The 20,491-nt window shown below is 42.7% G+C and overlaps 1 protein-coding gene and 1 long non-coding RNA gene across 2 annotated transcripts; one reads left to right on the top strand and one right to left on the bottom strand.

The window, feature by feature from the left end:
- Positions 1-344: 344 nt before the first annotated feature.
- On the bottom strand, positions 345-19,085 carry DHCR24 (24-dehydrocholesterol reductase). Its single transcript, XM_039485999.1, has 9 exons — positions 18,757-19,085; positions 9,467-9,622; positions 7,396-7,501; positions 6,768-6,886; positions 6,414-6,677; positions 3,700-3,843; positions 2,766-2,963; positions 1,748-1,926; positions 345-636 (listed from the first exon to the last, which is right to left on the bottom strand). Exons 1-9 carry the CDS (start codon positions 18,985-18,987, stop codon positions 483-485), a joined length of 1,551 nt encoding a protein of 516 aa, XP_039341933.1. The 5' UTR covers positions 18,988-19,085; the 3' UTR covers positions 345-482.
- Positions 4,388-6,274, top strand: LOC120370795. The gene is made up of 3 exons (XR_005583942.1): positions 4,388-4,520; positions 5,005-5,109; positions 6,080-6,274. It is a non-coding gene; the product is annotated as an uncharacterized LOC120370795 (long non-coding RNA).
- Positions 19,086-20,491: the final 1,406 nt, after the last annotated feature.

The raw sequence follows: 20,491 nt of genomic DNA, 5'->3' as shown, positions 1-20,491 counted from the left end.
TTTGACTTCTCTTAAGTTTAAACCCTGCACCAGTTACCGATTTGAAAAAGACATTTTTAAAGTCATAATTAATTTGAAAATAATTCTCTCAACTTTGGCACCTAATTTTGTGACCTTCTTACTTGTCTCAGATGTACACTGCAATAAATAACTGATTTACTTAAGTATCTTTGTCTTTCCAGATTTTCCCCCCTACAGTTAGAAATATGTAAATGTACAACTACATCGCTATGTCTGCAACTAAGCTACAAAGAGAGGTGGGTAGGCTAGGACTTCGATTCCTGAAATGAAATTACTATAAGTTGGGGAAATTGTTTGAAAAACATACTAACAATTATTGAATGTGAATTTATAAAATAGAAATCTGTATTTTTAAACACCAACATGAGCTTATTTGGACAGTGATAAAGCTTTTATAAGGATATACTGACTACTACAGGTAAATCCATCCTTCCCTGATTGCTTGCTTAGGTTATCCAGATTCAGTGCCGTGCTGCTTTGCAGATTTTATCATACACCTCTGGAAAAGCATTCTTGCAATTCATTTGCTCCCTCAGCTTGTGGTATAGTGAACCATCAAACATATCCCAGAATTCCTCACGGTTCATATAGCAATCTGCATACAACATCTGGAAACTGAAAGAAAAAGAGGGGATAAGGAATTAAATGTTAATCCTGTTGCAAAATTTCAGGTTGGAAAAAAAATGAAGCAATTGAGGATGAGCTATAAATTGTAAGGATACACTGCAAAATATTTTGAAATAAATTTTTTAAACAAATGTACAGATTAATTACATTTATCCAGTTACATATTGGATAATTATTCAGCCAGTCTGATGGCTGAACACTAACATCTCTTTTGAAAAAGTGGTCATGATGTACAACGGAAAAGCCAACAGAACATTCCATTATCACTTTTTGGTGAGGTGGGGAGATAAATTTTAAAAGCATTTTTTCATATTTAACTTATTACTGTACTTCAAATGATTTCTTTCCCAGTTAGTTTCTTGAATTTTTTTTAATTAGTTTTGCTGTGACACTAATACAGAGAGGTAAATAGCAGATACACAAAATTTGAATATGTTTGGGCAAATTCTATTGTCAGTTGAAATATTGTGGAATAGTTTATTTTTCTGAAAGACAGGCTTCATGACTTTGCTACCAAACCACAGAGCACTGGATTTGGCATCAGTCTATGCAAAATTGTAGGCGAGGTCCCCAGCTCTGCTCTGGCTCCTTTACACCATGTAAGAGGACTAGTGCAGCACAAAGAGGCTCTAAAAATCCCATTTGTGGCCCAGGCAAAATCTCTTGGTGCATGACCTACAGAGGACAGCCATAAAGCCTTCCTTCCAAGGCGATTCCAATCAATGCTGCAGTCTACATGGAAACCAGGAGAGGCTACTGTAATGCAGACACGCTCCTAAACAGGAGACAGGCTGTTTAATTTACATGGGAGGCCTTTCCAGCCCCTAGAGCAGCCCAATATTGGGAGGGTTCAAAAACATCTTAAAGCCACCACTCCCTCTGGGATGCAAATTCTAAGCTACTTAGAGGCACAGCACAGAATCTCAACCAGTGTGTTTTTTTGTAAGCAAGCATGCTTAAAATTAAAAAAGACAGTCATACTGAATATATAAAATCAGAATCAGTAACTAAATACTGTAATAATTGAAAGTTAAGTAAATCTGATTAAGGTGCAAGGCAATAAATTATATGTTTCTATCCTGAAGACTAGGACTCTTACCCATGCACGTTTCTTACAAACTTTTCCATTTGTCTCATAGATGCCCTGGCTTCAAACTGCTTTGTTTTAGGTTCTCCATAAGCTCCTATATCTACATAGAGCTCCATTTCATCTCCTTTTGGGTGGACCATGCCAGGATTATTGGGTAATATGAAAGGACATAACCACAGTGGGTAAACCTGCAAAGATAATTTTGTATCACCAATTTTAACAGTACAATATCAGTTGTCTGTTAATAAAGCATGAAAAAATGGAGAGAAAATTGCACTACTCTTCTCCAATTTTCAGTACAGAACTTATACTGATGCCCCTTTTAAATTCTGCTGTTCCAACTAGTTTCAGGCATGGAAGCCCCATACAATTGGCCTGATTCCTATCCCCTAACGGCAACCCTGCTTGCGACCCCCTTAAACTTCTTCCGCAACCCCCCTGGGGGTCATGACCCCCAGGTTGAGAAACACTGATCTAGATAATAAATGGAATAGCTTTAAAATGCTAATGAAAAACTGTCCCAGATCCCAAGTCATTAACTGAACGTATATTTAGATTTAAATTACATGTAAAACCAAAGGAGTGAAAGGCATTTTACTGGTGCCCGCTAAAACCAAAGTTCAAATCCATAAGTCTGTATTTCTTGAAACAACTGAAGTCAATGACTTGGAAAGCAAGTGTTAATTCCCAACACTCTTTCGGGGCTCAATTGATTCTGCAGAAACAGAAATCTGATTTCCAATTTTGCCAAGTAAAAAGGATAAAGTGATCAAATTTTCTTTTAAAATTTGTGAGTTAAAGCTACAAAATCAGGTATTTCTGAATCTCAAGTTTTTCTTGCTTCTTTTTGTTAGAGCATTTCATTTTACCTGCTGCCTAACAGTATTTAATTAGCTGGCAAAATTCTCTCAAATTTAGCATACTGATATATATTTTCTGCAACAGGCACTACTGTGTACTAATGCCAATAATCACCATTCATAGGGCAATCTTCCATTTACCAGGTTTTAGAGAAATGTGTTCTTACATTCAGGTCACTGTGGAAGGTACTGATAGATTTTTCAAGGCTTTTCATTGGGACCAACATGTCTTGTACAACATGATGTTGCTCATACAGCTTTCGAATAGCTTCTCCTTGTGTCAGTTTTAATAGTGAGATTTTTGGTGGAACCATCCAGCCAAAGAGGTAACGAAAAACAGGGTTATTGCCAAAGGGAATGATATCCTTTAAGAGAAAATGGAAAAAAAAACCTGCTAGTAAAATCAAGTGAGCTGAAAAATCAGTATTTCAGAATTTGGATTTTGAGAGCAGCATTAAACCATATTTTCTTTCAATAGTTTTAATTGCTGGTAGTCATGTTAGGCTACATTAATACAGGTATGAACAACATGCAACCCTAAATTCAACAATGGGAACTTATGTAGTGTAAAATTCTACATTAATGCTTATTGTGACAATTTAGACGATGAAATTCAAAGTGGTGATTCCACAGCAACCCTGGGCACAGCTGGACACAACTTAGGCAGGGTAAATTCTCAGCCATAAGTGTGCATTCGTGTTTTTGCCCTGAATTTCCTGGTTTATCTTTTTAAAGTCCCAATTCAGGAAAGTACTTAGAACATGCTTGATAAAAGCTAAAATAAGATTTTTAAGTGCTTTCTTGAATATGGGCCTAAAAGAGAAATTAAAAAGGGAAGGTGCTGGTGATATTATCTTTTACAGTCATACATTTGTATAAAAAAAAAAGTCAGAAAGGAATGCAAAAATAGACATTGTCACTAGAGAAATCCCTAAATCTACCACCACTTCATTTGGATTTCTTTCTGTCTTAAGGAAAGGAGTTACTCACCTATGACAGACATAGGTGGCTCCTAAGGGAAAAGAACATTGGCTGTGCAGTGAATATGTACAAAGTACCCCCAAACAAATATTAAAATCTTCTTTATGTCTAAAATCTTACTTGAAGTTCCCAGAAGATACTCCTGGTATGTCGGTGGTAGTAATGTCTTGAGGGAATGTACTCTATTCCAGTTTGATTAGCCTTCAGATACTTCTCCGCATGCTTAAAAAACCATGGTTTGTAGTAGTTACCAATTCTGTTTATCTGAAAATAAAGATATATAACATATCAGCAAACAAACACCAATATAAAGAATAATTATCCCTTACTTGAAAATTCAGTAATATCAATGTTCATGGTGCCCCCACATTTTTTCACTTTGGAATTACACTAAGGAAAGAACAGCCTTAATGCTAAGAAAGTGTTGGGACTTTTTAAACATGATTTTCATATTGTAGTGGGACCTTGTGGATAAAGACTGGATGGGCACTCAAAAGACCTAGATTCTACTTCTGGATCTGCTGTTGGTCTCCTGGGTGGCTGTGGGCAAGTACTTCTGTCTCAGCTTCCCCATTTGTAAAATGGGAATTATAATGCTGACTGTCTCCATAAAGCACTTAGAAAGCTACTGAATAAACATTTACGAGCTAGGTAGTATTAAGTATTATTTACTCCTGGGGAACTTCTGTATCAAAAATTTAAAAATTCTGCACATGGTATTTTAAAATTCTGCATATTTTATTTGTCAAAATAACACAATATAATGATGCCAGTTTCAATTATTATTTTCAAAATACCTCCAGCAAGTATGTCTGTAACAATACAAACAACAAAAAAGATTCCCCCAGGAGTTCAGAGTTAAAGAAACCTCTGCACCCACATGGATCCTCACTTCAGAATCAAGTTATAAGTTACCAGATGGAGAAGAAGGCAGAGAGCAGGTTAGTCAGTTGAGAGAATGCATTAACTTAATGGGGTCTGTCCCCAATCTCTTCCCAGGGAGAGGTGAGGATTCTCCCTGCTTCTCTGAGGGCAAACAGACCCCAAGACCCACTTAGCTGCTCTTAGCCTCCCACCCTTCTTCAGCTCCTCTTCCCTCAGGATCCTTGCCCCAGTGACTGTTCCCCCTCAGCTGCTTCTCCCACACTCACTGCCCCCTCCCTCAGGGCACAGACCTATGTCCTCACCTCTCCTTCCCCTGGAGCTTGACTCCTCTTTCCCACCCCTCTTCCCCCTCCCCCACCCCACTGGGAGCTCTGTGGTCCCTCTGCTCCCCCCCAGCACTGCCCTCTGCTCCCCCCACATCATTGGGGTACCTATGCTCCCACCTACTCACTCCCACCATGGAGTACCCTATGCTCCCACCACCACCACTGGGGACCTTGCGCTCCCCCTTCACACTCTGACTGATCCCTTCCTTGCCAGGCCCCCTGCCAGAAGCCCTAGGACAGTGCAGAAAACTGACTGTGGACGCCGCAGCTGGAGAACCTCAGCTCCTGGAAGAGTGAATCTGCCCACACATCGCTGCAGGTAAGAGTTCTGCCTGGAGCTGGGGTGTGTGCCACGAGCAGACCTCTAGTGAGAAACTTGGGGGGGGGGGAGGGAGGATGCCCTCCTGCCCTCCCTAAATGGTGCTCCTGGCCAAGGCTCCCCCCAGTTTTCCCATTGCTGCTTGTGTGAGCCCCATGCCACTGCAGGATGGGCGCAGCGATAGGGACATGGGGTGTGCACTGAGGCTGCCTCCCAGTAAGGACTACAGTCAACTGGCCGCACAGAGGTTGGGGGGGGGGGGGGAAAGAGGTGGGAGGGAATTACCCTACAGCCCTCTAGTTCCCCCGGCCCTGGACATGGACTCAGCAGTGAGCCTGCACCCGACCCTGACACGCGCCGGGGCCGGGCCTACCGCAGAACCACCCCAGAGCCCTGTTCCTTTGCACCAGGCGCACCGCGATAGTGAGTGAGAGGGAGTCTCGCACACTTGCCCAGGTCTGCCTCCCCTCCCCCCAAGGCAGTGATTTACATCTCTCTCAGCTGCTTATGATACGCTTGCTCAGGATCACTGCTGATGGGGGTGTATGACCCTTCTTGCGGCTTCTCTTTGCTTCCCCATCAGAATCTATTATTCTGCAGGGAAAACAAAAAAAATGTGCAGGGGACATGAGTTCTGCACATATGCAGTGGCACAGAATTCCCCCAGGAGTAATTATTATAGTGTGCCAATGTGTGTGTCTCATAAGCTTTCCTCATTAAGGATGAGTTAAAATAAGGTTTGGCCTGTCCAAAGAAAGTTGAGTATGGGAACTGATGTCAGTACTCTAGGAATGTTACTCTGTTCTCAAGCCAGTAATGAACCAAAAGCCTCAGTGCTTCTGTAGAGCAGTCAGCATTTTAGAAGAGTTGCCACTAAAGAGACACATGGCATGTTTTTGTTAACATTAACCCTGATTTTCTAGTCAGATGTTAGTTTGGGTAATTGCAGTGTAACTACATCTCCCTCCAGATGTGTTTCCTATCTTAAAGCACTGTGTTGCTGCTATATACTGTTCAAGTTGGTTCTTCTCTTCTTGGAGTTGAAAAGAAGCGTCTATGATGTAAGCTAGAGATACGAAAAGACCGATCACTTAAGGAAATGTAGGAGTTACAGCCTGAATTGATTGTTACCTGCAAAATTCTAATGTTAAGTATATTCAACCATTCCAGCAAATTCAATATCCATTAAAAATATACCTCCTGTACTGATCATATTACTGTTTTGGTTTTACTGTCATACACTGGAATATTTTACATTCAAAGAACTAAAAATCTTATTTAAGAATAGGATTCCTTTTAGTTACCTGGCTGTCTTCAGCTTCGTCAGTCAAGACTCCTGTCATAATGACTGCTTCTTCCAAGGAGTACACCAGTCCTTCCACAAAGTTATTCTCTTTCTTTTTAGATTCCTCAGTAAATTTTTCACAGATCTTTTCCAAACCTCTCACAGGCTTGTAATGTAATTTTACATATTTCTTAGCAGGAATTATTTTTATTTCCGCAGCAACCAGGAATCCCAGAGTACCACAAGACCAAGGCACTGCATAAAATAGGTCTGAATTTTCAGTCTGCAAAAAGTACATCATACTAAATCAGATGTCTATCCATTCAACAACTGATAACATAGTAAATCATAGTAAAATAACATTTTATCTTACTGGTGTACATCTCACAAGGCTTCCATCAGCAAGAACAAGTTCGTAGGCCAAACAGGTATGTTGAAATAGTCCATAGATATGGGATGAAGACTCAATGCCAGTTCCCATGATCAGACCACCTTAACAAGAGAATGTAATCAATTGAAACATATTTCCCTTTAAAATGAAAATGGTTTAAGAACAAAGAGAAAAAAAATTAAAGAGGGCTTCTGGAAAATGAAATCTTTCATGTTATTCCTGGTAGCAGTTTTAAAGAGCAGATGCATGTCTAAAATATAACGCATGCAGTGTTGTTGTAGTTGTGTTGGTCCCAGGATATTAGAGAGACATGGTGGATGAGACACAATCTTTTACTGGACCAACTTCTGTTGGTGAGAAAGACAAGATTATGAGAAGAGTTCTGTGTAAGCTCAAAAGCTTATCTCTCTCACCAACAGAGGTTGGGCCAATAAAAGTTATTACCTCACCCACCTTGTCTCTATACATAATGTGTGATAGCAGAATACAAAATTCAGCAAGAATTTAAAATATATTTCTGAGAAAACCGAGACTGAACAACATAGTAAACTGCATAAAAAAGCTATTTAATACACAGCAAAAGTCATGCTCTCTTATAAAGAATCCTCACCTACTGTGAGATCATCAAGTTCTGGTACCACTGGAAGAGTCCAGCCCATAGGATTCAGATGTGCTGTCAACTGCCCCATGGTGACCAACGGTTCCACACGGACAACCTAAGGGAGAAAGTATTCAAGTATTAATGCTGACACCACACAAATGTTGATTGCATTTCTTATCAGTTCTGCTCTTTAATTTAAACACTCAAGAGTGTAACTAAGTCTCTTAACTATCTTGTTTCCCCCTTCCACCTATCACATCTTGAAAAGGGGTGTGGTTCAATCTCCCAAACATAAGTCAAACTGATCTTTCAAAGCTCAGCTTGTTAAACAGATGTTACATTTTTTTTTAAAAAGCGCCATGCACGCCTTTCAAAATCTGATATTCATAGTGGGTTTACTATTTGTAAAACTACTTTAAGGCATAAATTTCATGGAAAAGTGTGTGCACACTTTGCAGGCTCATCTTAGTTGCACAAATCCTGCAATATGCATGAAGCTGGGGTTATGCAAAGGTGTACGTACGGCTGTACAACTTCAGTTTGTAACTACCCATGGGATTTGCACAATTCAAGTACATGCATTATTTAAATGGAACCATTTTGATGTGCTGACTTGACACTAGTGCCTTGAATCAAGGATTTACCATAACACTTCAGAACAGGCAGAAGTGTCACCACAGGCAGAGGAGAGGAAACTATTCCAAAAAGTTTCAGAATCTCTATCATCAGAAATCAGATACAAAGGTGTCATAAAGGTGTACAACTCCAACTGATGTCAATGGGCACTGAGTTTTCTGACACAACTAGACCTTGTTTATTAAAGGATAATATAGTTTAATTTTAGATATTTTAAAGGTCTTCCTCATAATATATAACACACTTAACAAAAAGCCCAAATAGAGCATTAAATATATATTAATTTTACCATTATATTTGGAGTTTCCCCAAACCCTGTCTTCAGTACCTGGTGGAAAGTTCAGGGAGGATTGCTCTCTGATGATGTGAGGAGGACAAGACACAGTCACAGTCAGTGCTCCAGATCCTATGTTATGAGATTACATTCATCCGGTACAGATTCCTCCCTCTGCCTTTGTCTATACTAGAAAATTTTACCAGTTTAACTTGAAATCAATTTTAGTTAATCTAGCTAAACTCATGAAAATACCTAATGCAGACACCAGTTTTAAGCATACTTGTTAATAAAGTCACTAAATAAAGTTAAATTGATACAAGCAAAGTTTAAAATCAAGTTAATGGTCTACGAGTTTGTACCAGTTTGACATCAATTTAAAAAAGTTTATTTAAATTGATGCAATTTTCTAGTACAGACAAAGGCTATTTTGTGTGAGAGTAGTGTTAAGAAACCAGACTACTGCTGATGGAAAGATGGTGCTGCATAAAACAGGTTGGAAGTGAATCCTCCCATCATCTCAACCAGTTTGTCAGAAAACATTGAAATTGCACAAAAAAAGGATAGTAAAGCAGTTCACATCTCTTTCAAAGCCATTGTTTTGGTATCTAGGCAGACATGGGATGACAACAGTGAACAAATTCACATTTGGAAGTTTCTTTGCACCTATTAGAGTTAGAAAGTTGTTTCTTGAAGGAAAGGAAAGGAAGGGAAAGGAAAGGAAAAATGAAATTTTGTAGAGAGTGGAGGGCTTACAAAAAAAGAACCAATATGACAGATGGGCTCAACCAAACCTGTTCACTTAATAGCCTTCCTACTGTGTCCACTCATTTCTCTCCCAGCAAGAAAATACTCCCTTCTAAAATCCAAATATTTCCTGATCACTCAGAATATGGCTCTATCAAGATTGTCTGTTTCCCATGCAGAGGCACAATGCAGATGTGTTTGGGTTTCCAACACTGTAAGGGAATATTGAAGTCCAAAAGGACTAAAAAAGTAACAACGCTTTTCACATTAAAAAGGGGTGATGAGAACGTCTGCTCTTGGATTTGTATAAATTTTTTAATAAGTGGGTTTCAATTACCTTCAGGGAATTTAGTGTCCTTTTAAGCAATAACCATAATAAAGTGTTGTAAACTTTAGTATTAAATGTAAAAATTTTAGCATTACCTGTCTTTCAATGTCTACCTCTAGAATGTCCATTAAGTTGATGACTATATTCTTATGAGTCTTCTTGTACTTTCCAACACGAAGTGATACTGTTAGCCAGCCAGGTCGGCCAGTACACATGTATGTTTTCCCACCTTCATTTTTCCATTCCTGCACCTGTAAAAGGTTATTGTCATAGTTCAGGGCAATGCACCTGTATTCCTCCTCGTGGTCCAGCAAGGGCACTCACTCTTAAGCTTTTAGGTCCCCAGCTGTTGACTCCACTGGGGCAGAGACATGCATCTCTCTCTCTCCTAACCAGGGTGTTTCGAGGCTGCGCATCTCCCAGCCTGTACTGTGAATTTCCCAGCAAAGTTAAAATGCCTCTGCAGACTTGCTTTATTTTTTCTCCTCAGAGATGGTAAATAGTGTAATTGCCACAATTAAGTTATCACATAGCTCTTTCTAAGCAAGCACATTTATTATTAAGGAAAAGCATTAACTATAGAAGAACCTACAATCATGGTAATAAGCTTACCAGAGATCACCTTCTGACTTCAACAAGGCCTCCGGCCAGCAAACAGTTGTTAGCTCACAGCAAGCCCACTCATGTATCTGAACATCCCTTCTTTTTATATATCTATCTATCTGTCCTCATGTAACAGGTGATCAACAGATAAAAACGTTCTCTCTCCCCTTTGCCCCGACATCAAGTCAAAGCTTCAAAAGGCTGAGTTCTTCTATAACCAGAGTAATTGTATTTGCATACCCTTTCTCCTAGAGATTTCCTGGGAAACCTACTTAACTTTAAAAGTTCATTCTTGTCTTGGCCCCTTATTTCAAACAGTTCTTTAAAGCTCAAATCTAGGGGTCCATGTCTGTCACAGAGGTTGCAGAAGTCATAGATTCCATGACTTTCTGCAACCTCCGTGACTTCTGCGGCAGCCAGTGCAGCTGACCCCTGGGCCACCCAAGCAGCTGGCTCCAGGGACAACCTGAGCAGCAGTCCCAAGGGGCGGCCGGAACAGCCACTGCTCAGTGGCCCCAGCAGCTGGTGTCACTGGCCCCACCCCGGAGCAGGGCCCCCCACCTCCCGGAACTCCCTCCCGATCAGCGCTCCCCCACAAGAGTTAGTCATGGGTATTTTTAGTAAAGGTCATGGACAGGTCATGGGCCATGAATTTTTGTTTATTGCCTGTGACCTGTCCATGACTTTTACTAAAAATACCCATGACTAAATCGTAGCCTTACTCATAACATTTCCCAGGGTTTCAGATGTTACATACAATAATATATAAACATCTGCATTTTTAATAACATGAACTCCTAAGATACTTAAAGCTACTTCATAAAGTATGTCGGGGATATTGCAGGAAACTGCCATCTCTGTCACAATTATGATTAAACTGATGCTGTGAAGTACAAAAATCTATAACAAAACTGCAAGTGAAAACCTCCCCGCCCCACCCCAATTTGATAGTGTTTAACTATATTATTCTACATATAATAGAATCCTAAAAGTATAGAACTGGAAGGGACTTCAAGACGTCATCTAGTCCCATCCCATGAACTCAAAGCAGGGCTACGTAATAACTACACTATTCCAGACAGGTGTTTGTTTAACCTGTTCTTGAAAACATCCAATGACGGAGATTCCACAACCTCCCTAGGCAATTTATTGCAGTGCTTAACTACTCTGACAGGAAGTTTTTCCAAATGTCAAATCTAAACATCCCTTACTGCAATTTAAGCTCATTGCTTCTTGTCCTATCCTTAGAGGTTAACGAGACCAACTTTTCTCCCTCCTCCTTGTAATAACTTTTTATGTCCTTGAAAACTTATCATGTCCACCCTCAGTCTTCTCTTTTCCAAACTAAACAAACCCAACTTTTTCAATCTTTCCTCATAGGTCATGTTATCTAGACCTTTAATCTTTTTTGTTGCTCTCCTCTGTACTTTGTCCAGTTTGTCCAAATCTTTCTTGAAATGTGGTGCCCAGAACTGGACAGAAAACTTCAGTTGAGGCCTTATCAGTGCAGAGTAGAATGGAAGAATTACTTCTTGAGTCTTGCTTAAAATACTCCTGCTAATACATCCCAGAATGATATTAATTTTTTTTGCACAGTGTTACACTGTTGACTCATATTTAGCTTGCAATCCACTATAACCGCCAGATCCCTTTCTGCAGTACTCCTTCCTAGGCAGTCATTTCCCATTTTGGATGTGTGAAATTTATTGTTCCTTCCTAAGTAGAATACTTTGCATTTGCTCTTCTTGAATTTCATCCTATTTACTTCAAACCACTTCTCCAGTTTGTCCAGATCATTTTGAATTTTAATCCTATTCTCCAAAGCACTTGCAACCCCTCCCAGCTTGGTATCGTCTGCAAACTTTGTAATGTACGTTCTATGCCATTATCTAAATCACTGATGAAGATATTGAACAGGGACCCCACTCAATATGCTCTTCCAGCCTGATTGTGAACCACTGATAACTACTATCTGGGAATTGTTTTCTAACCAGTTATGCCACTCACTTATAGTAGCTCCATATAGGCTGTATTTGTTTATGTCTTTCTGTCACTAGTGTGGTTTGTATATTCCTATTTAAAATTTTAATAGCATTTAGCAGACATGTTCCAAAATGAGATTATACTATTTTATGAACTTTTTAGTAGAATACCTCTGGTGGTTCTGGTTATCTGAATGTAGCAGCTATAATAAATCCATACGCCTGAGTTTTAGTCATGAGATTCAGAAAACGACTAGCAAATAATATTTTAAAATCCACAGGATAGATGGCAGAGGGGCAAACCATCATTGGCATATGTAGGCACCACTCCATGAAAATCAGTGAGACTGCATCTGATCATACACAAAAAATCTGGCTTATAGTCTCAAAAAGAACTGACATGGGGGGCAGGGTGAAGCGGGGGAATCTACATAGACAGATGCATGTGGTAAGTGTACATTTACAGATCTAGAATGATTAGGATTTAGAGAACAAGAATCACAGGCAAGTAATCAGATAATCTAGCCCACTCCTCAGGGCTACAGAGCTTGGAGGATACTCCAAACAGACTAATATCAAGGTGTAGCTATCATATTTGAGATGAGTGTAATAAACAGGAAAAATGGAGGAGTCAAGAATGACAGAACTGCCGTAAATATTATGCAACAGAAATAAAATTCCAAACTCCCTTTAGAAGTCATGGCAGAAGTCACAAAAGAAAAAAACAAACCCCTACTGTGATGTGGCTGACCAGGTGCCTGCTCATGCCAAGGGACGTAGGCCTCAACTGACACTGACAAATGCATACCTGGAAACAAGTCTGGCTCAGTTGTATGTTAGTATTGTTAAAATAGGTATTAGGTTTATGAAAATATGTTAAGTGTTTACACTTTATGACATGCTTTTAAGTGGCTGCATGCAGTAATCTCACATATCTGTATCATGTTATAATAAAATATTTAAGTGTTTGCTCGGTATCAGTAAAAGTTTACACTCAAACTGTAAACCCCCACAGCCAGGAAAGAAGCATTACCAAGTGTGAAATACTAATTTACCACAGGAGATGTTATTTCCTGCCCAACAGAAAAAGGCCTACAGACACCAGACAAACCATTGTAGAACATCAGAGGACAAAAGACTTTGTTGATTGCTCTCCCCACACCAATGAAAAGGAGACATGCATGGGGGTTTGCCCCACCAGAGTGGACTCTGGGAGAAGGGAATAAAAATCCCAGCTACGAAGAAAGTGCATCTCTGTGCTGCTTGGACTTGGAGCAGGTAAGATTTCCAAGCATAAGCAAGGGATCCCCAGCTACTTAACCTGGTTGAGCCCTAGATGACACATGGAGCTTGCATATTACAGCAGCTTCTATTACCTTTTGGAACCTAAGACTAACTCATTTGGGCATGTACATTTACTTGCTTTAACCTTCTAAATAACCCTTATTTCTTTTTCTTAGTTAATAAATCTTTAGTTAATTTATTCTAGGATTTGCTACAAGTGTTGTCTTTGGTGTAAGATCTAAAGTGCAATTCACTAGTGTAAGTGACTGGTCCTTTGGGATTGAGAGTAACCTGAATATTATTGTGATTGTTGGTGTTAAGAGACCATCTGTCACAAAGGCAAGCTTGCCTAGGTGGCAAGATAGACTGGAGTACCCAAGGGAACAGTGATTTCATGGTTAGGCTGTTACAGTGCCTGAGAAGTTTACACTTGATGATTGGTTGGTGAAATCTAAGTACAGAACTCACAACCAGTTTGTAATGGTCTGCCCTGAGGTTGGCACTCACCTTACTTAGCCACTCCAGACAGCTTGATCTACTTCCATTCTCAATTATCTATTTGAACTAATAATGAAATGTAGGATGTTCAGATATGAAGAAAAACAATATTAATATGCAATATTAAATAAGCCATCCAGCAAGGGATAATATGCATACAATGATTTTTATAAGAACAGTATTAGAGACCAGATTTTGAATTTTCAGTTATTCACACTACAGTTTATACAAGAGCTCCCATGTAGAATCCTAAACCCAAAGCACAGAGAAGGAAAGAAAGAAATTTAGAGGAGTTTTAGGTAAGAATTGTGTAACCTATGGCCCCAGCCCTGCAACTGCATCAGCACAGAAGGATGCAATTCTGTAATCAAGTACTAATTTCATACAGGAAAAGAAAAGCAATTGGTGGGAGTGTCAAAATCATCTATACAAACATCCCAAAGACAGACTTCAGCGTGGAACAAAGAGACTGTACAGGTTTATTCATTTTACGGTATAGGTATTTATTAGGACTAGCCATGTATCCACGGTGATTTTAAAATGTAAAGTACTATATGAATAATATATGTTACTGGCAAGGTAAGGATATGTAAATATATACTTCTGTTATTTTAGTAATAACAATGTACATTTATTGTCAGTAATATAACTTTTTTGTGCACCCATAACTAAGGCTATGATTTTGTCACAGAGGTTGTGAAGTCATGGAATCTGTGACTTCCAGAGATCTCTGTGACTTCAGCCAGTGGCAGCAGGGAGCTGCAGGGTCCCCCCCACTACCTATGTATGGTTGCTTGGAGCTTGGGGGCCCCGCACCTTGGGCAGTGGGAGGTACCCCACAGCTCCTGGCCTCTGTGGGTGGCAGTGGCCTCCGGGAGCTCCCGGCTGCTGTGGGCGGCAGGGGGCTCCGAGCCACATCAGGAGGACCCCACAGCTCCTGGCTGCCGTGGGCTCCCGCTACTCCCAGCTGTTGCGGGCAACGCAGGCCTCCAGAGCTCCGAGTGGCAGGGAGACCCCGGAGCTCCAAGCCACAGGAGGGCGGGGGACCCTGGAGCTCTGAGCCCTGGCCCATGCAGCTGCCCAGCTGCTGCAGGCGGTGTGGGAACCCCGCAGTTGCCCATTTTGTCACAGATAGATATTTTTAGTAAAAGTCACAGACAGGTCACAGGATTCCGTAATATATATATATATTTTTATTGCCCGTGACCTGTCCGTGATTTTTACTATAAATATCTGTGACAAAATCTTAGCCTTATCCATAACCTAAGGTCAGTTGCTTTACTTGGAACTGGGGAAGGATTTAGACTAACAGTAATCTGTTACATTTACATGTTACTCTTACATCTAATAGAGAAAGAGCAGGGAGACAGTCTTTTGTTCTCACTATTGTATACAGTTATAGGTATGATAGCATACTGCATTGTTTGTTCTGTGCTGCAATGTAAACTGCAGAGTAAAATACAGATGCATTGATACAATTTCATTGTCTTCCTTTCTTTTTTCTTAATATCCTCTTGCTGTAATTGGGCATCAAAGACTGGATTCAAATCTGGACTTGCAAATGAACATTACAGAAAGAGAGCAATAAACAGAGAAGTATTCACGAACTCCAATTCATAGATTCCAAGGCCAGAAGGGACCATTGTGATCATCTAGTCTGATTTCCTGTGTAACACAGGACATACAACTTCCCCATAATAATTCCTGCGGTGTATCTTTTAGAAAAAGATCAAATCTTGTTTTAAAATATTGTCAGTGATGGAGAATCCACCCCAACTCTTGGTAAATTGTTCCAATGGTTAATTAACCTCATTATTAAAAATGTATACCATATTTTCAGTCTGTATTTGTCTAGCTCAGTGATACTCAGACTGAGGCTCGCGAGCCACAGGTTGCTCTTTAATGTGTCTCACGAGGTTCTTTGCAGCACATATTAAAACAGTGTGGTTTAATTATTAACCAATTCTAGTTGATAAAATAACAATACTTGGTCAATCATTTTGCTATGAGAATTTAATATATAAACTAAGTATTTCCCGTCATACAGTTTAAATATGAATATAGAGTACTATAGTAAATGAAACAATGAATTCACACTGCTGTGGCTCTTTTGAGTAATGCTGATCACTAATTTGGCTCCTGAACCACTGAGGTCTTTGTTAAACCCTTTGTTAAAGCTATTACATAAATGACACCATCCGCCCTCAACCGGAAACATATCAAGCTGAAAAAAATCCATTACTAGTGTCGTGCTATGTGGAGCAGCTCATGACTGTGAATGCCTACCTCAGGGCAGACTGTCAAAAAGCAGGGCAGACACCCCAAACTGGCTGTATATTCTGTGATTAGATTTTCCCAATCCAATAACAAATGTGAACTCCTGAAGCACTATAACGATCCTACCAGGGCTCACAGACAGTGCCTTTGGGCACTCTAGTCTATCTTGACACTCAGACAAGCTGGACTTAGTGATAAATGGTCACTTATACCAAAGATCACAAAATATTCAGGCTGCTCCCAGTCCCAAGAGAAATACTTATCCCATGCCAATTTGTACCTCAGATCTCACACCAAAGACAAGATTTGTAGACAATCCTATATACTCCTAGGGTAATTCTGCATATTTTATTTGTCAAAATAACACAATATAATCATGCCAGTTTCAATTACTTTGGTCATTTATTTTAAAATACTGGTCAGCAAGTATATCTGTAATAATAGAGACAAAAAAATCCAGGAAATTTTTTTTTTTTTACAAATAGATTCCTTACTAGGCACATTAATACAGAACTTAGAGCAATTAATTTAAACTACAATACAGAAACATATTTCCTGTACCCCTCAGAAACAATGCAAAGGCTTGGGGGAGTCAGGGGTAATGGAGTAGCTGAAGGAGAGGGAAGGAGCTTGGGAGTGAACTGGGAGGGTTGTTGGGTATGCATGGGAGAAGTATGGAACAGGTTTTTTGGGGGAGAGGGATTGTTGGGGAGCCTCCCTCATGCAGACCCTGACTGAGCCTTAGCCTCTCCCATTCAGTCAGGCATATCTGCCTCATCCCCATGTGTCCCTGCACCCTCCCACCCACCCCACCCCGAGCCATCCCCGTGTGGTCCCTGGCTCAATGCTGTCATCCCATTAGCTCCTGCCACAGGATTCTTTGCTGCTTTTACAGATCCAGACTAACACGGCTACCCCTAATCCTTAAAAGACATTTAGTGCTGACAGTTCTAAAACCAAGGGAGGAGAAACTGGTTTTGTAGAACAGGGCCTCATCCTCCCTGATTGAACTAACCTCGTTATCTCTAGCTAGCTTCTTGCTTGCATATATATACCTGCCCCTGGAAATTTCCACTACTTGCATCCGACGAAGTGGGTATTCACCCACGAAAGCTCATGCTCCAAAACGTCTGTTAGTCTATAAGGTGCCACAGGATTCTTTGCTGTCTTTTAAAGCTAACCCATGCTGACCTTGGGCATCTCTGCTTTTGATTCCTAATTCCAGCCCTGTGAGAGTTCAAATGGCAAAGAGGTGAAGAATGTTCATGTTATTTTGTTCATCCAGAATTCAAGCTGATGGCACAAGCTTCCTTGCATGAAGCACCTTTACGGTAGTCAGAGGGCCATTAGCCCAATTTTTGTATTGTGATGCTTCACAATGCCCACTTAGGTTTGATAACCCTTCTTGATGGGCAGGGGAACCACTCCTCCTGCCTCAATTCACAAGAGAGCAGGCATTTTTACAGTTGTAAAGGGAAACCTAGATATTACCTTATAGCATGGGATTCAGACATTACAAGTAAGATTAATGCATGCAGCAACTTACAAGCATTTTGTAGAGTCTAAATACAACTTTGCAAGTCCAACACTTATCTTGAACAATACTAATGTACAGATGAGCTGGTCTGGTTTCCAGCTAAGAATCTGCCAGTGCTCAGTTGATAACTACAGCTGTGGCATGAGCTGGTACCTGATACACCAATATCGCAATTACATTTATAAAAAGGGTGCCTATCCAAACACTCAGGTGTCCTTTCTTAAAAATGCACCGAAAGTGCTACAGTACAATTTAAGACAGGGGTCCCCAATGCGGTGCCCGCGGGCACCACACACCCGTATCCTGGCCGGCAGTCGAGCCTCCGCCAAAATGCCGCCAAAATTCGGTGGCATTTCGGCGGATGCTCGACCACCGCCACAGTCCTTCGTCTGGCGCCTGCCAGACTAAAAGGTTGGGGACCACTGATTTAAGATAACCCAGCATCAGAGAGCCCGGCTATTTCTGAAATGTCAGACTTCCCTGGGAAAGGCTTGTGTGGTCTAGTGACCCTGTTGTGAGCTATGCCAGTGGGAGCTTTAACTCCTGATAGAATTATCCCACCTGGACAGGTCCTGAGGTAGGGACCAGACAAAAAGCAGTCTTCTGTCCTCCAAATTGAGGTTTGAACAGTCGGTCAACAACCTATTCTTGTAAACAAGTTTAAGAATTAATAATTTAAGAATTTAATTTAACAATGAACAGTTCCCTACCTTTGCAATGGCTCTCCTAAATTTTCAACTGCCTGGGAACAATGATAAGGTTATTGAATTCAGGCTGTTTTAGACCAGCGACACGAGTAAATTCCAAAACTGAGGAACTCTCAGAGAGAGCATCCTATCAGCAGCTCCCTTGTTTATATCCACAAAGCTCCAGCTTGAGCACGGGTGCTGACCTTAACTATGGCAGTATGTCATGGAGAGAGACGGAGTCTCTGCACCAGCTTCTAACAGGAGCCAGGCCAACATGTGCCTCTCAGGCCCCATCTGGATGTTGGAAAAGATCCTTTCTTAAACCACAACAGCTAGCTCAAGTTAACTAATATGGTCTAAAAAAAAGATCTTATAATCATCTAAGATTGAGCTTAACACCAAAGCCAGTCAGGGTCACCCCCCCCAACACCCCAGCTTTCTCCTCCCTCTTGCCACCCCTTGCACCTCCTTCCCCATCGATGCTTCCCCTCACCCCATGGTCCCCTTGCTCTCACCTGTGCCTGGATGTGGCGGACACGCTGGCCGTGCTGCCGAGGGGCGCTGTGCAGCCTCCACACGGCCCAGGCCCGCAGTTGGTAGTAGATGTCGAACAGAACAGAGAGGGGCAGCAGGAAGAGACAGACGAAGACCCAGCGGTGATGGACCAGCAGGTACTCCAGCCCCTTGTGCCGCACCCACAGCGCGAGCAGCAGGAGCCCAGCACCCAGTGATAGCAAGGGGTCCATCTCGGGCCCCTAGAAGACTCTGCCTGTGCCCTGCAGCCCTGCCCTGTCCTCAGCTCCTGCCCCTCACAGAGCCCCTCCCTCACCTCTTTACCCCCTCACTGACCTGTGCTCCCACCCCACAGAGTCCCTCACCTCCTTACCCCCCCTGACCTGTGCCCCCACCCCTCAGAGCCCCTCCCTCACCTATTTACCCCCGACTGACCTGTGCCCCCACCCCTCACAGAGCCCCTCCCTCACCTCCTTACCCCCCCTGACCTGTGCCCCCACCCCTCAGAGCCCCTCCCTCACCTATTTACCCCCGACTGACCTGTGCCCCCACCCCTCAGAGCCCCTCCCTCACCTCTTTACCCCCGACTGACCAGTGCCTCCACCCCACAGAGCCCCTCCTCACCGCCTTACCCCTGACTGACCTGTGCCCCCACCCTCAGAGCCCCTCCCTCACCTCTTTACCCCCGACTGACCTGTGCCTCCACCCCTCAGAGCCCCTCCCTCACCGCCTTACCCCCCTGACTGACCTGTGCCCCCACCCCTCAGAGCCCCTCATTCACCCCCCGACTGACCTGTGCCCCTGCCCCTCGCACACTCTCTGTCTCTCACCCTCCGCCCCTGGCCCAGCCCCGACTGTCCCCGCCGCCTCTTTGCTCCGAACCTCTCGCGCGCTGCTGCCCTTGCGATACACTTACACCCCAACCGCCACCCTCCGGCCCGCCCCCGCGCCAGCCCCTTTCTCCTGATTGGCTGGTCCGCTGCACTCCGCGGTGAGGAGAGGGGAAGGCACCGGCCAATGGGAAGATACGGAAGGGATCGGACCAGGCGCTGCGCGACCGGATTGGCTGGAGGCACAGCCCTCTGCCGCCGATGGGGGTGGAACGCGAGCTCAGGGGTGGGAGGGGAGAGGAGTATTTGCGAGCGGGGGGTGGAAGGCGGGGGCGATGCAGCCCCTGGGTGGGCCGGGAGCGCCGCAGGGGGGATGGGATGGGGAAGGCTGAGAGGGCTTTGGGGTCGGGTCAGGGAGGTTTGGGGGATTTCAAGGGCCAAGGGCAGGTTGGAGTGGGAGGACCAGGAGATATGGGGATGGGGAGACACGCAGTGGGGGTTGGACAGGGCCAAGGGGGGTTGGGGGACACGGAGGGCTGAGGGGCGGTTGGGTGATGGGGAGTGCTTGGGGGGGGGGGTTGCGGTGGGAGAGCCAGGGACATGGAGACTGGATAGGCTGGGCTGGTACCAGCTCAGGGTGAGGTGGGGTGATGACGCTGTATGTGGGGCAAACTGCTTCATGTTTGCGCCTCACAAGCCAGACAGACATCTCCCTGGGCCCCTCATGTGATGGACCCTTTGACACCAGCACAGGGAATCACCATGTGGCAGTGGTTTGAGCATTGGCCACCTAAACCCTGGGTTGTGAGTTCAATCCTTGAAGGGGCCATTTGGGGATTTAGTTGGGGATTGGTCCTGCTTTGAGCAGGGGGTTAGCCTAGATGACCACCTGAGGTCCCTTCTAACC

This window comes from Mauremys reevesii, linkage group 8 (assembly GCF_016161935.1).
Source record: "Mauremys reevesii isolate NIE-2019 linkage group 8, ASM1616193v1, whole genome shotgun sequence".
NCBI classification, from domain to species: domain Eukaryota; kingdom Metazoa; phylum Chordata; order Testudines; family Geoemydidae; genus Mauremys; species Mauremys reevesii.
This window is presented reverse-complemented; position numbering and strand designations above follow the sequence as displayed.

Bases quoted from the DNA above. Each gene is read 5' to 3' on its own strand.
- DHCR24 (XM_039485999.1), bottom strand. From the start codon at position 18,987: ATGGACCCCTTGCTATCACTGGGTGCTGGGCTCCTGCTGCTCGCGCTG. The intron at 7,502-9,466 runs GTAATGCTAAAA...TTTCTCCCTTAG, and splicing joins AGGTAGACATTGAAAGACAG to GTTGTCCGTGTGGAACCGTT. The intron at 6,887-7,395 runs GTGAGGATTCTT...TCTCTTGTTAAG, and splicing joins ACTTGATGATCTCACAGTAG to GTGGTCTGATCATGGGAACT.